The sequence below is a fragment of the Sphaerodactylus townsendi genome, linkage group LG03 (assembly GCF_021028975.2).
Source record: "Sphaerodactylus townsendi isolate TG3544 linkage group LG03, MPM_Stown_v2.3, whole genome shotgun sequence".
In the NCBI taxonomy this organism is placed as follows: domain Eukaryota; kingdom Metazoa; phylum Chordata; class Lepidosauria; order Squamata; family Sphaerodactylidae; genus Sphaerodactylus; species Sphaerodactylus townsendi.
In genome coordinates, this window is record NC_059427.1 from 125863614 (window position 1) to 125879692 (window position 16079).

At 48.3% G+C, this 16079-nt stretch overlaps 1 protein-coding gene across 4 annotated transcripts in view; it reads right to left on the minus strand.

The window, feature by feature from the left end:
* Positions 1-10382: 10382 nt before the first annotated feature.
* The window catches only part of CYTH1 (cytohesin 1), a 66021-nt gene continuing 60324 nt past the window's right edge, over positions 10383-16079 (minus strand). For 3 of the 4 annotated variants that reach the window (XM_048489641.1, XM_048489642.1, XM_048489643.1), the window contains exons 10-13: positions 14088-14166; positions 13323-13394; positions 12536-12690; positions 10383-11952 (exon numbers count right to left, since the gene is read on the minus strand). In XM_048489641.1, coding sequence (XP_048345598.1) covers positions 11874-11952; positions 12536-12690; positions 13323-13394; positions 14088-14166 — 385 coding nt within the window. In that variant the 3' untranslated portion in view covers positions 10383-11873. The remainder of the gene's footprint in view (positions 11953-12535; positions 12691-13322; positions 13395-14087; positions 14167-16079) is intronic. The other variant, XM_048489640.1, reaches the window with a different exon arrangement.

Sequence of the window (16079 nt, forward strand, 5' to 3'; positions counted from 1 at the left end):
AGAAGTCCAACCCCTTCCGACTGGACCTTGCGCTAAAGAGGCTTCCAACGGCAATATCGCGAGAATCTATCAGTCCATGATAAAGTCCTTGGAGACACTCCAAACTTGAACTTACAGCTGCCAACCACGAAAAGTGTTCAGGCTCCTTATGCGTGCATGCACAAAGTGGAACTCACTGCAGCTGTTCAACGGGACGAATCTGGCTAAATTGGAACGGGAGAAAGCAGCTTTGCATGTGCGCTAATCTTCAGGATGCATTGACTCGGCGAAGGAGAGAGAGCTGGCTGCCTTGGAGAGGGAAACCTGAAGAAGCAACAGACCAGGACAGCCCAAGTTGGAGTCTACGGCTGTCACAGGTACAGCCGGGCGCCCAGAGGCGGCTTAATGCCAAGCTGGAGTCCAGCCACCTTCCAAGGACCGGCTCCACCGAACACCAGCGCACCGGGCGTTGATACCTCCCACCGATTCCTAGCCCCCCCCGCGCAGCCGCTGCCTCAACCTCGGCTTCAATTCCTGTTGCAACCGCCGCCCCTCGCGGGCTTGCCAAGGGCCGTGGAGAGGGGTTACTACAGGCCTCCAATACTCTGCCCTCGCTTCGGGACATGGGGACCGGCTTCCAAACTTCCCTTACTTCCATCTTGCAACTTCCGAGTGCCCACATGGAGGGACTATGATGATTTATACCCGGTCTGAGCGCCTTGAAAATAATACGGGACATCGGGCCTGCTAGTCCTGGATGGGGCAGCAAGCCGACCTGGTTTGTGACTCTTTTGAACCTGCAAAGATGAAGATTTCCTCGCGACGGTACCGCGCATTCCTCCAAGCCTTTGAGGGCTCAGCTTCCAAGATCCAGGTGGCGGAAAATGAAGCTATCCGGCATCTTCATCAAAACTATTCCAGCAAAACTGGCAACCGCTTCGTTTGCAGAATTTGCCCGTGAATTTCTGGTGGCGGCGGCTGCTCGACTCTCCTGAGTGGCCTGGAGCGCATGAAATGCTAATACTTCTCGGATGCTGTCGACGGCAAGCTCGCGGAAACGGTGTTTTTAATTCGGGTCCCCCGCATCTATTGCTGATTGGATTGCATTGGGATCCCAAGTGGCGTCTCGCTTGGAGTACGCTGCGTGCTGGAGGTCGTCGCCCACGCCTCGAAGCCGCCACTGCCCACCGCTGCCCAGCCGGCCTACCGAGACCACCTCCGAGCGCCGCCGCCGACTGGGATTGTGTCTTTACTGCGGAGGTCCCGGTCATCTAGCCGCCAACTGCCCGAAAAAAAACAGAAGCCAACCACTCCGGCCGCGCGCACTCCATCTGCCAAGCCACCAGCGGAAATCAGGGCCGCCCCCAACAGGCTCGTCTAAAGCAGTCATCGAAGGCGACCCGGAGGAGGGGAAGCAGCTGTTTGCCTTTCTTCAGCCCCAATGGACATGGGTTCGACTCCAGACGCTGTGAGTGAAGGCAGCGCTCCCATTACAATCCAAGCGCTTCTGGCCAACCCCGCTGAACGTACTCGTATTATAGCCTTCAGCCCTTGTGGATTCTGGCTGCTCCCATTGTTTAATGCGGCCCCAGGTGGCGGAGGAGCTAGGTCTAGACCGAAGTCCCCTGGCTAAGCTCCATACCTTTCACCCAAATGGACGGCAGTCCTCTCGGGAGCGAAGGACCGCCCAGTTCAAAACGCAACCGTTCTCCTCCGCTACCGACCATTGGGAGAAAATTAGTTTTATTCTGGCGCCAGTGGCCAAACACTCCATAGTTCTGGGCATGCCATGGTTGTTGTTACATGAACCAAAATTCCTTTGGAAAGAAAGGATCTTGGAATTCACTGGACCCTCCCTGCGGGAACAATACATGAATTGGGGGGAAAACTTCGACTTCTCCTGACACACCTCTGGTTAGCTTCATCAGCGATTGCTCCCCGATTCTACCGCATCCCAATCGGGCTGCACCAAGATCTAGCCAGAGTATTTCAGGAGTTAAAGTAATGCGATCAGTTGCCACCCCATAGAGACACTGGACTGCAAAAATCGGTGAATACAGTTTCAGGAGCGAACTGCCCAAAGGTAGAATTCTACCGTGATGAGTCTCCAATGAGGGAGAAGAAGGAGACTTCGTGCCTTCTTAGACAAGAACCTCGCTTCAGCGAGGTTCACCATCACGGGCGGGCTACCAAACACCACACATGCTGCTCCTGTATTGTTTGTCAAAAAAACAAAGATGGGTCTTTACCTCTCTGCACAGCTTCCCGAGCACCCAATGCAGTCTCCCTGTCCAATAAATACCCTTTGCCTTTAATCAAGGACCTTTTAGACGCATTGGGCAAAGGACGCATCTTTACTGCTAAGTTGGACTTGAGAGAAGCTTTTACTACAGGGTCAGAATTGCTGAAGGCTATGAACACTTGACTGCATTTAACACAAAGTTTGGACAGTTTGAATACTTAATAATGCCATTCGGGTTAAGTGGGGCCCCCGGAGCTTTTATGGCCCTTATCAACAGAAAGTTCTCCATGATTTATTGTACAAGGGAGTAGGTGGTGTACTTAGATGACGCTTTTAATTTATTCACAAACCATGGAGGAGCATGAAGCTATTGGTTCGGGAAGTATTGAAACGCTTGCTCAACAACTCCCTCTTTGCCAAACTTTTCCAAGTGCTGTTTCCATCAAACCTCTATTGACTATTTGGGTTACCGAATTCTCGCCCGAGGGCCTACAAATGGATCCTGCTAAGATTGATGCGGTCCTCCAATGGTCGCTCCCCACCAACCGAAAAGAACTCCAATCTTTTCTCGAACGTTTTGCTAATTTCTATCGTGACTTTATACCCCACCATTCAGCTGAACTGACTCTCCCTCTCACAGACCTCTTGACGCACTCAAGGGTAAGCATCCACTGTCCGCCAAGCCGGGGCCCCTTTCCTGGTCTGAAGAATGTCAGACACAGCCTTTCAGCCTTTTAAAAGTCTGCGTTTCTACCACCGAACCTATCCTAAAGCACCCTGACCCAGATCTCCCGTTTGTGGTTCCACGTGGATTACCTCCGGACAAAGCGCCGCTTTGGGCAGCCCTGTTGCCAGAGAAATAAAGATGATAGGCTGGTTCCGTGTGCTTATTTATCAAAGAAATTCTCGGTGCTGAACTCCAACTGGACTGTGGGGGATAAAGAGACTGCGGCCATTAAAGTAGCACTCTCCACCTTGGCGCCACTGGCTGGAGGGCTAAACAACCCTTTCAAGTTTGGTCGGATCGGCCAAGAACTTGGCATTCGCCCTCTCCCACCCCCCTCAAGATGTCCGCGAAGCAACTTCGTTGGGCCGATTTCTTTTCTCGTTTCTCTTTCCACTGAGGTCCATTTTCCCCGGAAAAAACCAATAAACTGGCTGATGGCGGCTCTCGCCGCCTACCCGGGGAGGGTGGAGCCAGCTTACGGGACGCATTCAGCGCACTGTTCTCTCCCCTCCCAATTAGGGCTGGCTACTGTCACCCGATCTCCAGACATCCACTCCTCCTTCTCCGCCCATTCCCAGCCTGGTCTCTCCTTTCCTCACGAGGAACTTGAGGAGGCGTATGCGACGCGAGCCTCCGGCGGAGGAAGGCGCACTCCCAACCGCGCTTTGGAGAGAATGGCGTTTGAAGCGGCGGGGGGATTGTTGGTACGTGCTCTCCTCTCCTCTCCTCGCTAAGCAGGTTCTCGAGGCCTGCCATGATGCCCGCCTCGGGCTGGACATCTTTGGCTTTCTAAAAACTCTGCATTTGGCCCGCCGTCAATTCTGGTGGCGCGCGATGCGCAAAGGCGACATTGAGGACGGTATATTAAAGGTTGCTCTGTTTGTGCAGAAGCCAAGACCCGGTTCCCGGGAAAGCCCCATGGGCTGTTGGAAAGACCTCTCCCGGTGGCCTCCCGCCCCTGGGAAGTCATCTCCATGCGATTTTTATTACAGATTTGCTGGTAGAAAGTCAGCGGTGGCAACCACGGTCTTGTGGGTGGTGGTGGAATTATTTTCTAAACAAGCCCATTTTATTCCATGTGCTTCCATCCCCTCCGCCAATTTGCTAAGTTAGCTTCGTCTGTTCATTCAGCATATTTACCGGCCTACACTCCGCCCCCGTTAAAGGTGGTCTCCGACCCAGTCGGCCCCCACTCCATTATCATTCTTCAAAGTTCTGGAAAGCCTTTCTAGGGTTGTTAGGGGGGCAGCCCCGGCGGTTGCCGTTTCCTACCCACGTTCAAAGTGACGGGTGAGTCGGAGAGAAATCTTTAACAGAACCCTGGAGAAGTATTTCACGCTTTTGTTACACCAACTACCACCAAGACAATTGAATGCGAGCTCATTCCGCTTGCGGAGTACTTGCCTATAACAATGCGGTTCAAGTAGCAGTACTAAAAAAACCCTTTGAAATTGTGTCTGGTCGCTCCTTCCCACCACATTGTACGCAGAACTAATACCATGCGGAAGCATTGGATCCTCCAGAGTTTCAAACAATGGATTTCATCATCATCTGGCCGAGGGGTGGAAATGCGGTCCAGACTGCCTTACAACAGGCTAAAGACTCCCCAAAAGCTGCAAGCTGGATAAGCACCGCTTCGGATTTCCCTCTGCGTGGTAGGCCTGGGTGTATTTGTCTACCAAAAATCTCAGAGACGTGCATAAATTTTTCAAAACTAGGCAAAAGATTCGTGGGACCTTTCCAGATTACTAAAGTGATTAATGATGTCACTGCCCCATTGGATTTGCCTAACTCTCTTAGTAACATTCATCCTGTCTTCCATTCCAGTTTTTCTTACTCAAAGGAGGCTCCCGCTCCGATGCCTGGTAATTTTACCAGCCGGAGAGGCCTTCCCTAACCGACTATTATTGATGGCCATACAAGCATTCACGGTGAATTGACGCCATCCCTGGACTCGCTTTAATCGCAGAAAGCGCTTACAATATTTAGTCTCTTGGGTGGGGTATTCCTCTGAATATAATCAATGGGTTTATTCCGAAAATATTGACGCCCCCGCTCCTTATTTCTGCTTTCCACCGCGCCTTTCCGCGACAAACCTGGGGAGAGGTCTTCTAACTAAGGGAGGCAGAGTGTAAAGGATTCAATGGTGTTTGATGAGGAGCAGCCGCCTGGCCTTGACTTCATTCCACAGCCCGGGCGATGGGCCAGCTTCTCTGGCGGAGACCTTATCTCTGCGAGGGAGATGAGACCTCCGTTCCCATGGGAATCCGGGAGGGGGGATGGGATGGACAGAGTTATAACCTGTGTTTCTGGCGGGAGATCTTATTCCTGCCACTGCGTGTACTTGAGCTTTCTAAGATGTCTGAATAAACGGTCTTTTACACCAAAGAGCCTTTTATTTCTGCTTCTATGGAATTCCTTACACCAACCCTCCCACCACTCCAAGCCTTACCTTTCAAGCCTCCCCTCACCCCAAGCCTCACTTTGCCACCCTCCCCCACCAGCACCTTCACCTTTCCAACCTCTCCCTAACAAAAGTCACTCCATTTCCCCTTACCCCAATCCACCACCTTGTCACTCTCTCCCACCCCAAGCCACACATCTCCAATCTGTCCACCCCCAAGCCACAGACCCAGAACCAGGTAAGTGGCACATGTCATGCTGGGAGCAAGAGCGGGGTTACAGCCCCACTAAAGCCCATTGCAGGGGAGATGCTTCCTCTCCCACCCATAGGGCCCATTGCATCTCCCCCGGAACGGGCTTTGCTGCTAGTATCAAATAAAACAGGTTGTCCTGTTACAGGGATCTAGAGCATTTCCCCACTTACCATGAGCCCCTATGCTGCGCGCTACTCTCAGCGCGCGTCATTTCTGGCGCGCGCCCGGGCTTCCCCACGACCCCGCGCTCTGTGCAGGGTCATCAAAAGGCACCGTTTTGAAGAGCGCCAGGAATAACGCGCGCTGAGGGGGCGCGGCGGCAGCAGCATTGGTGGGGCTGCGTTGTCGCTGCCGCTGTAGTGGTGAGTGCCGGGGGACCTCGCACTACTTGGCTACAGTAGCGCGCAGCAGAAGGTAAGTGGGAAAACGCTCCTAAATGAGCTTTTACTAACCACATTCTAAACCTTCAGATAAAGTTAAAAACACTACTTAACTATGGACACTGAACACCATTTGCACAAGTGTTCAATTATGAAAAAAGCAATCGGCCAAAAACAAGAGGTGGTATCATTAAACTAAATATTTCTTTAAAGGACTTGTTTGATAGGTGGGTTCTTTCTGGCTTCTAAGACATCAACTCTGGTACGCTGCTGCCACCAACTGGCTGTCTATAAGGACAACTTATGAATTAATGAAAGGAGACTGCTGCTTGCTTCCAGCTCACTTTTCTCCCAAATGGGTCACAAGCTGACTCACACAAATTTTAAAATCAGCAGTCAGAAGCATACGCAACAGTGACACAGAACTGGAAAACGGGCTATTTAATGGTCATGAGTCACCCTCCAAGGCTCAGTGTTGAAGTCCCCCAAAAGGTCACAGAAAATTACAGAAAGAGAATGGCTTCAAGGAAGAGGAGTTTGGATTTATATCCTGCTTTTCTCAACCATAAGGCGTCTCAAAGCAACTTCTCCTTCCCTTGCTCTCTCTACAAGAGATATCTTGTGAGGTAAGTGGGGCTGAGAGAGTTCTAGAGAACTGTGACTAGCCGAAGGTAAACCTGCAGGCTTCAGGTGTAGGAGACGGGAAACAAACCTGGTTCTCCAAGTTGGAGTCCACTGCTTTTTATCACTACACCACACTGGATTAGCATGGAAGGAAATTATTTGAGGGATGTCCAGGGACTGGTTTGCCCAAGATCAGACACAGGAATAGGATTCGTTATTAGGGCAAGGAAAGACTGTTCGGATGCTTCCCACAAGAGAACTGGGACTTATATGAGCTTGCATAATGCCTGTAGTTAGCATCAAGAACAATGGAACAATCTCCAGTCCTCCCCTTAGCCACTGAAGGCAAGCAGAGCTGTAATCCTCCTGCTAATTAAATATACCTGTCCATAAAAAGCAGTACTGTTTGCATCGTTTGCATATGTGTTGCTGATTGGGGTTTAGCCAGCACAGTAAATTATTTGTGTGCTTTTCAAAGCAGCAGGAAAGAAGAAGAGTTTGGATTTATATCTCCCCTTTCTGTCCTGCAAGGAGACTCAAAGGGGCTTACAATCTCCCCCCACAACAAGCACCCTGTGAGGTGGGTGGGGTTGAGAGAGCTCCGAAGAACTGTGACTTGCCCAAGGTCACCCAGCTGGAATGTGTTGGAGTGCACAAGCTAATCTGGTTCTCTAGATAAGCCTCCCCAGCTCAAGTGGCAGAGCGGGGAATCAAACCCGGTTCCTCCAGATTAGAATGCATCTGCTCTTAACCACTACACCACACCGGCTCCAAAGGATGGGAATATTTATTCCAAGCAAAAGGGAATAAAGGAAGATAGAGGGTTGATGGGAAGCCTCTCTTTCATACACAGCTGAGCACCTCTCACCATCCTACCTCCCAATCTTCAGGTTGTTGTACTGCCTGCCCTCCAAAAATACTTTCTAATAAAAAGGTTTACCATAAAATTTTAACATACATACAAACATCCCCAGTGAGTGGTTGTGGTGGGTTTTCTGGTCTAAGTACTGAAACATGTAACAGACTTCCCTCTGTGATACACCTCTGAAGATGCCAGCCACAGATGCAAGCGAAACGTTAGGGACAAGATCCACCAGACCACGGCCACACAGCCCCAAAAACCCACCAGAACCAGTCGAATCCGGCCATGAAAACCTTCGACAATACATCCCCAGTGAGATTCTTTGTTGAACTCACATTTTCATAACAGTCTGGTGCAGGCTGATTAAATCCTCCCCTCCTCACTATTTGTAACATAGGAGTAGGTTTGTCAACCTCCAGATAGAGCCTGGAGATCTCCTAGAATTACTACTGATCTCCAGACGACCCAGATCAGTTCTGCTGGAGAAAATGGCTGCTTTGGAAGGTGATCTGTATGGCATCATATCCCACTGAGATCCTTCTTCAAACTCCACTCCCCGCCCCCAAATCTCCAGGCATTTCCCAACCCAGAGTTGGCAACCCAGCACAGAAGTTGTATCTGGAAGCCACAATCTTATTATCTGGCCTTGCTAATTTCTTCCTATCTACTTCAGTTCCACTGTACAGATTGATTACTAGCAATATATAGACAATTTTGAATTTAAGGGTTTTCTGATGCAAACGTACTTTCTCACCTGGCACAAGACACTTGGGACTATTAAGGTGGTCTGGAGCTTGGGTTGGATGATAGGCAAGAAACTAGCAAGAAACTAGGTCAGAACGGAGCACTGTACCTTGGCGAAGAGGCACCCATCCACAGTATCAGTGGGTAACTGTGAACACTGAACGTTTTGTTGGAGGTACCGAGCCCTTTAAAAAAAATTGAAGCATATGACTTCAACAGAATATGAATGATCAAGAGTCAAGTATTGAAAGTCTTTCTGTTTACCGAAACAAATCTGGCACTCTGCTCCCATCTACTGGCCTTCTATTAAATAGCACAGAACATGAACGTCAAAAATATTGAACCAAAGCAAAAGAAAGCAATATCTTTTCAGCGCCCCGACATTTAAACAGAGGGAAGCCTAGGCCAGATCTTCACAATTCTAGTGTGTCAGGGATGACACCTGCATTCCTAACTCCAGGCCACGGCTATATAAAATATGGATGGCGACTGTATCTAGGTGATTGAGATGCATTCCTGTCATGTCAATGGAACTGCTTTTAGATATATGTCCTCTGCCTGTTAAATGTAACCACTGTGTTAGTGGAACATTCTTTCCTTGATCTCACTTTCAGGGTTCCACATGCTTGGTAGATAACTAGGCTTATCTCTGGCACTTTCTGCTACTATGGGAAGCGGGATGTTTCCATTGCTCTGCAGGAGAAAATGGCCAGGTGGCTTTATCTCTATCTGTCACTAATCTTGGGGCACTTCTGAGCTCCGATGTAACTTTTTCTCACATTCTTTGGGAAAACAAGAGGCGGGATTATTTCTGGATAAAGAGGGTAGCAAAGCTGGGTGCTTCGTTACCTTTTCAACAAACGCTACTGATCAACAATCCAGAGCCTGTTTATTGATTCAAGGATCAAGGCCTAACATAGTGAAAGAGTCAACGAAAAGTTTCAGTGGTGCAGTAACAAAGGAGACCATGAAATGTAGCCTCACCCATCTTACTCAGAGTCAAAGGAACAGCAGTTGCAATAAGGAAACCGTTATTCCTAACACCTCTGTCGTATTGTTAGCCTGCATTACTAAATAGATGCAATTCAATTACTGAGAATTTTTGTAGATTCTGACAGGGGCAGTGGACAAGCGATTGTGAATATGAAGTTGACAGTTCACTCTTTGAAAGGCTTTCTAAAAATCAACGTTTCTAAGAGCAATTTAAGAGGGCAGGTATTTTGGAAATGAATTTTGCAAACACAGAAACCTTGGATCCTGTAGATATGACAGGAAAGAGTTTGTATTAAACATTCAGATACAAAATGAAGGATTCTAGTGATTCCCAACTCTGTCACTATTGATATTTTTCTTTTCACTCCTGCCATTAGACCCACAAATCACCCTAATTTTCTTATGTCTTAGCCTAAGTAGCATCATTCTGGAAAGAAGCAAATTCCCTAACCTGACTTTACAAATCGCAAGGCTAGCTATTCTATGATTCAAATGCAAAACGGGTTTCCCGGAACTGGACCTGATCATGTACTTCATGTGTAGGAGTAAGATCATGCTAAGATCAGGTACTTCACCACAACCTCTGTGCCTGACATTTATGTCATTTCTTTTTTTTTGCAAGCATACACACATTATCCCTGTTGTACATTTTTAAATAAAATATATATACACTATTGATTTAGGACTACAATGTGCATATAAACCTCATCTTCCCATATTCCACCTTGGGGGCTTGTCCATATTATGCCAACCGTCGATGAGTCCATTGTTTATGTCATCATCTGATTTTAAGGTGGAGGTTGGAGCTGGTTGTTAGTTGCATTTGGCTGGTATTTTAAAATGCTGTTTTATTGAGCATGATTTAATGTGATTGTTTTATTGGTTGTACACCGCCCAGAGCCCTTTGGGGATGTGGCGGTACATTAAATCTGATATATATATAAATAAAATCTGCGCGCATTTTTAGAAATAGCTCAGACAGACTAAATCAGAGGATAGGGGGAAGTTTTTGCACCTCTCCGTTCAATTATTGCCCTGGTGCTCGTATGTCACACACCCACCTTCAGCAGCCCAGCCCACCAGGCCCTGGTGGGGGATGTCAGTGCCTCACGCAAAACAGGACATCTACATAACTGGAGACCAGGAGGACACAGGTAGTAAATGACAGACCAAGTGTGAGATCAACATTTATTTGCTGCAGTTGCTCTGTGCTAGATTCACAAGATTGTGGCCAAGATTTTAAAAAAGGGAAACGATTCAGAATAAAACTGTACCCAAACTGTTTGAACGGGAATACTTTCCACCCTCCTCCCACAACCCCCTTGCTTTCCCCTTGTGCCACAGCAATGCCTCGGTAACCTGTTCTGTTTCACAAAAACAGTTTTCTTATTTAAAACAAATACAAATAAATCTAAAAGGGGGGGGGAACTATACAGAGAGTATGTACATCTGAGATAAATAGTCCAATACTGAGCTGGGGAAGAGGAGTTTGCTAAGCTGTCCAATGGATAAACAGCACCATGATCGTTTTAACAAGGGGAAGGCGATCTTCTAATGATCTCCCTTCCCCACTGCAAACCCCAAGGCAGCCAGAAACTCCCCAGCAGCACACTTCAAATATTAGCAGCAGCCCCACTTATCATGCCCTTATTTCCCCCTCCCCTGGGCTCTCCCACATCACCCACCTGCTTGTGCTTCAGGGCAGCCTCTACCCTAACCTCCCCCACCCCCACCCCCCCATCCCTGCTGAAATGCAATTCCAGCAGGACAAACATCGCTTTTATGCTAACTCCTTTTGTAATGTGAGGAGTGCTGCCAGCTCTCTTCTCTTCAAGATCTTGGGCTATCAGCTGCGAAGGTAACAAAGGATGATAAATGCTCCTAGGTCAGTGCCCTCTAGAACAAGGACAATAAAGCTTTTGGAGGTGCCGACCCACTACTCCACATGTTCATTGTTGGGAACAGCATTCTTAGTTGGTCTTAACCCAACACGGTTCACGATTTTCTTTTCTTAAGAAGAACCCCCTGAAATCAAGAATCTCAATTGCTTTTGGGAGAAAATAAACCATAAGGCTTGCTGAACTAAAGAAAAGGGTAGTAACATCAAGCCAGAATGGCACAAAAATCTCTACATTGCAAAGCCAGGGTCTTGTCCCCTGGTTATTGCAGAAGGATCAGTGCCCTCACAGTACACAGTTCAGGCCTAGTTCTGGGCCTCACAGTATCAACCCAAAGCTTAGCGCAGTAAGTCTTCCCAGTGGCAGCTTGAATGGTTTTTTGCCCCCTTGTAGGGCACAGCCTACATTACACACTCTGACCCCCACCAGCTCAAGCAATGAACAAGTCAGCCAACACTGATAGTGACAGGAAGAGATCGACCTCCTCTCTTCCCAACCTTTGGACTACTGATGATGCAGTTGGCTTCAAGCAGACCAGTGGAGGGACTAGCAGGGAAGATGGTCTCCTTGTAGATAAAGAGTCAGAAAGGGCTGCTATCACTGTAGCTCCTCCCTCCTGCTCCCAAGCCAGAAAAGAATAGCATAAGCTGAAGCTAGTCCCCCCTCAGGGTGGCAGGTGGTTTTGCAGAGTTTCTTTCCCCTCTGCCAGGGAACTGGAAGGCATCATCAGCCAATGCTGCCACCACCACTCAAGTAGACCAGGGTGACTAATGTCGCTTGGTGGAGGACACCTTCTTCTTGCGTGCTGCGAGCATCTCATAGAACGGGTCCCGGCTGATGGCAGCTCTGAAGGGAAACAAATACAGGAATTGTAAGAGGGAAAGAAGATGAGTGCTAGGAAAGATCCAAAACCAATCAGGGATGCTCTCCCAACTCACAAAGCCCCTGGACAAAATATGTGCACAGGATCATTATTTGGAACAAGAACCTATTCTGAGCTACAGCGGAACCTCGGTTTTCATTGTTAATTCGTCCAGGGAACCTTGGCGAAAACCAAAATAAACAAAAACCGAGGCTCCCATTGGCAAGCAATGGAGCAGAAGGGTGGCCGGTTTTCGCTGCAAATTTAACATGTGCGCGCCAGTGAAAACCAACAAAAACTGAAGTGACGAATGAAAACTGAGGCAAAATTCTCGCCCAAAGAATCGGCAAAAACTGAAACTGACGAACTCCGAAGGCGACGAAAACCAAGGTTCCACTGTACTTCTGAACTCCCATGAAGCCCAAAATCAAACCATAATCCTTTCTGGGAGTATAGACAGACAAACAGTGGAATTGACATCCTTCTCCCCTTCTACCAGATATCCTAGTGTCTGTCACTCAAGTCCCAGCAAAACCCCCAGATTCCTCCCCCGTGATTCCTGCTCACTTGATGCATTTGATCCACTCTTCCTTCTCCTCTGGGGTGGGTGCAGAGATGCGGTACACAGTGTGGTTCCCTTCTACAACACGCCCATCTGCCTCAGTCTTGCAGGCCTTAATCACCTGGTCTTTGTTGTCAGGAATATACAGCTCAAAGCAATTCTGCAAGAGGGGGAACATGGGGAACATTGGTGGTCACCAAAGCTTCCACTGAGACTTCCTGGGGTTATCACAACATGAATATACGCTTTGCCTGCTGGGTTTGGCCACAATTCACAGGATGTAAGCGATGAATACCAGATTCCCTACACTTCTCCCTTGCGCGGACTCCTGCCAGGAAAGCAATCCTCAGCAAGGGCTTCTATCCACCAACATAGTTTGTGGCCCCACAGCAGCTATCCTCGACCAGGGATCTAAACCAGATTGTCAGATTTTCAAAGTTTTCAGGGAAGGAGCTCACAGGAATACTAAAGGTAGCCTCTCTCCTCATTCTAATTCGACAGAGCTCCTCGCTACTTAAGATTCCCATCTGATCTCTGTATATTCTGCATTTTTGCTGTGCAAGCATGGGAAATGGTCTCAGACTGCAAAATCCCACATCCATCAAATCGAGTGGCTTGGAGATGTGAGACCAAGTGACATGTCAGAAGCCTCTTCATAACAGGCTCGCCAGTCAGGCATTGATTGATGTGGGACACAGGTCTCTTGGCAGCTTTTTTAAAAAAAACACCCAATATTCCCAACCTTGGTGTCCACCCTCCCAATTAATGAGCTTTCCCAGGAGTAGCACTTACTGGCTTTTTTGAATCCTCTACCTCACGGATGCTCAGATTCTCCAGTGGGATGATGCCTCGTGGTTCCTTGTCCTGTTGAATGACCACTTATGAATTTAATAGGGACTGTGCTTCATGACTAATAAGAACAAGCCTGCTGGATCAGACCAGAGTCCATCTAGTCCAGCACTCTGCTACTCGCAGTGGCCCACCAGGTGCCTTTGGGAGCTCACATGCAGGATGTGAAAGCAATGGCCTTCTGCTGCTGTTGCTCCCGAGCACCTGGTCTGCTAAGGCATTTGCAATATCAGATCAAGGAGGATCAAGATTGGTAGCCAGAGATCAACTTCTCCATAAATCTGTCCAAGCCCCTTTTAAAGCTATCCAGGTTAGTGGCCATCACCACCTCCTGTGGCAGCATATTCCAAACACCAAACACACGTTGCATGAAAAAATGCTTCCTTTTATTAGTCCTAATTCTTCCCCACAACATTTTCAATGTACGTAAGAACCCATCAAGTGTATCAAGGGAGTGGGCAGGGCCTATCCTGGTCGGCCACTGAAAATCTGATTGGCTGTGCAAATTAAATAATGTTGCTTCTACTGCAACCACCACCACACTGTTGGTTTTATTCTCCACCTCATTCTTCTTTTCCAATGTTTTTAAATTACCCCTTTTTCCCCCTGCACTTACAACTTCCTCTGGTTATGGTTGTGGCTATGCCTCACATGGCAGCCATTTTGTGGTGGACGAATGGACAATCAACATGCCTCTTTGCCACTCACCGTGGTATACTCAAAGTAGTAAAGGCAGTTATCTGTCAAGATGAACCATCGCCGTTTCCACGTCTTCACCCGTCCACCTGCACAATGAAGAAGCAAGCTTGACAAGGCATGTCCAGGTCAAAGGCAGGGCTCTGGGCACACCAGCAGCTAAGGCAAAGGCAGAGCTAGAGCTCATCAGCATGGGCAGACATATGTCAGAGCGAGCAGTGTCAAAGAGCAAAAGAGCCGCCACACCACAGCGACAGGTGGCTACATGGCAAGCACAACAGTTGGGGCAGGGGAGACAAAATGGTTGGGGAAGACCCTGTGTTGCACATTATAGTGGAGAGGTGGCAGTCACAGATCTACTGCACTCATCACACTTGAGGGGAGAGGACACCACCGTTGGAACAGGCTTCGCAGATCACTGTGTGCAAGGCCTTCAAACTTGGATCCAAAGTGGCTGCAGCAACAGGAGTGATCCACGCAAGATCTCCAGTGCTCCTATTGGTAGGGCAGGGGACTGAAGATGGGGAAGCTCAAATCAGGGCAGAAAAAGTTAACCCTTAGTCATCATGGATGGGGGGAACTATTCAAGCAAATGGGGCAACCATCCAAGATGCTTGCTTGTCAGTACCGTGTTTCCCCGAAAATAAGACAGGGTCTTATATTAATTTTTGCACCAAAAGATGCATTAGGGCTTATTTTGGGGGGTAGGGCTTATTTTTGGGGAAATACGGTACCATCACAATTCATTAAAGCGGGCTCTCGGTAGCCCTGTTAGGTGTGATGCAAGCTGCATCCTCATTGGCAGGGAGCACAGGGCACTGTCCTTGACTGTGATCTGTAACTACCAGTAGGGCTTATTTTTGGAGTAGGCCTTATATTTTAAGCCTCCTCCAAAAAGCCTGAAAAAATTATGATAGGGCTTATTTTGGGGGTAGGTCTTATTTTCGGGGAAACACGGCATCACCAAGGTGTAACTGACAGTGCCGAACTGGAGGAAGAAAGAATTAACACCCACGATGCCCCCAATCTAAACTAAGGGCCCCTCTGGCTCTTTCCAAGTGTGGACGATCGATACACACATCTCCCAGTACCACATCTTAGTCACAGCTGCTCTCCACAAGATTGTACTTGGGCCCTAGGCCTTCTAACAAACATCACGAGTCATAATCAACCTCAGTTATTTTAAAATGGAGAAAAGGGAGAGTGTACAATAATCTCCTCTACAAAGAATAGCCCATCAGGGGGAATCTGAAAGCCAGCTATCAAAGTTAGTTGTATGAACCTTTTACAGCCTTGGCCATCCTGTCCTGCCACATGCTATTCTGGGCAAAGAGCAGAGCTCAGCCACAATCACGGGGATGAACAGTGACACAATCACAATAAGGGTACTAGTTTGTTCTTATCTATTTTTCTCTTGGACCTGGAGGGGCTATGACAGAAATAGCTGCTCTGTCCTCTTTCAGCATGCCTTCTGAGCACTAGGCTACAAAAACCAAGCCAGAGATTATGCAATGGGTGCTTGGGTAGGCCAAAGGCTTGTGAAGAGGGAACCAGGAAACATGGGCTGGGGGGGGGGACGGGACTGGAAGCTATAAAGTCTGACAACAAACATGACCAGGAACCCACTATAACTATAGCCTCTGAGAAGGAAAGTTTCCTATGACTGCGGGTGGGGGAGATGGCAGTGTGGAACTGGAACCTATTAGGTAGGGATTCCCTCACTCTCCCCATCTGAGATCATCACGGGCTCTCTACACACCCCTGTTTCCAAGATGATGCTAATCTTTGAGTGGTCAGGCCCAGCCAAGAGGTTCAATCAACAAAATCAAAGAGGCCATCAACAAGGGAGGATTTGACTTCAGAAGCCTTGGGACAGAGAAAGCAAAATGCACCAGCCATTACACAAACTGGGAATCATAACAAATAATTCCTGATCTCTAGTAAGAGATCTTGAAACTGCCAAGCCAATGCTGCTTGAATTAATCTAAGCAGAGACTTCTAGGG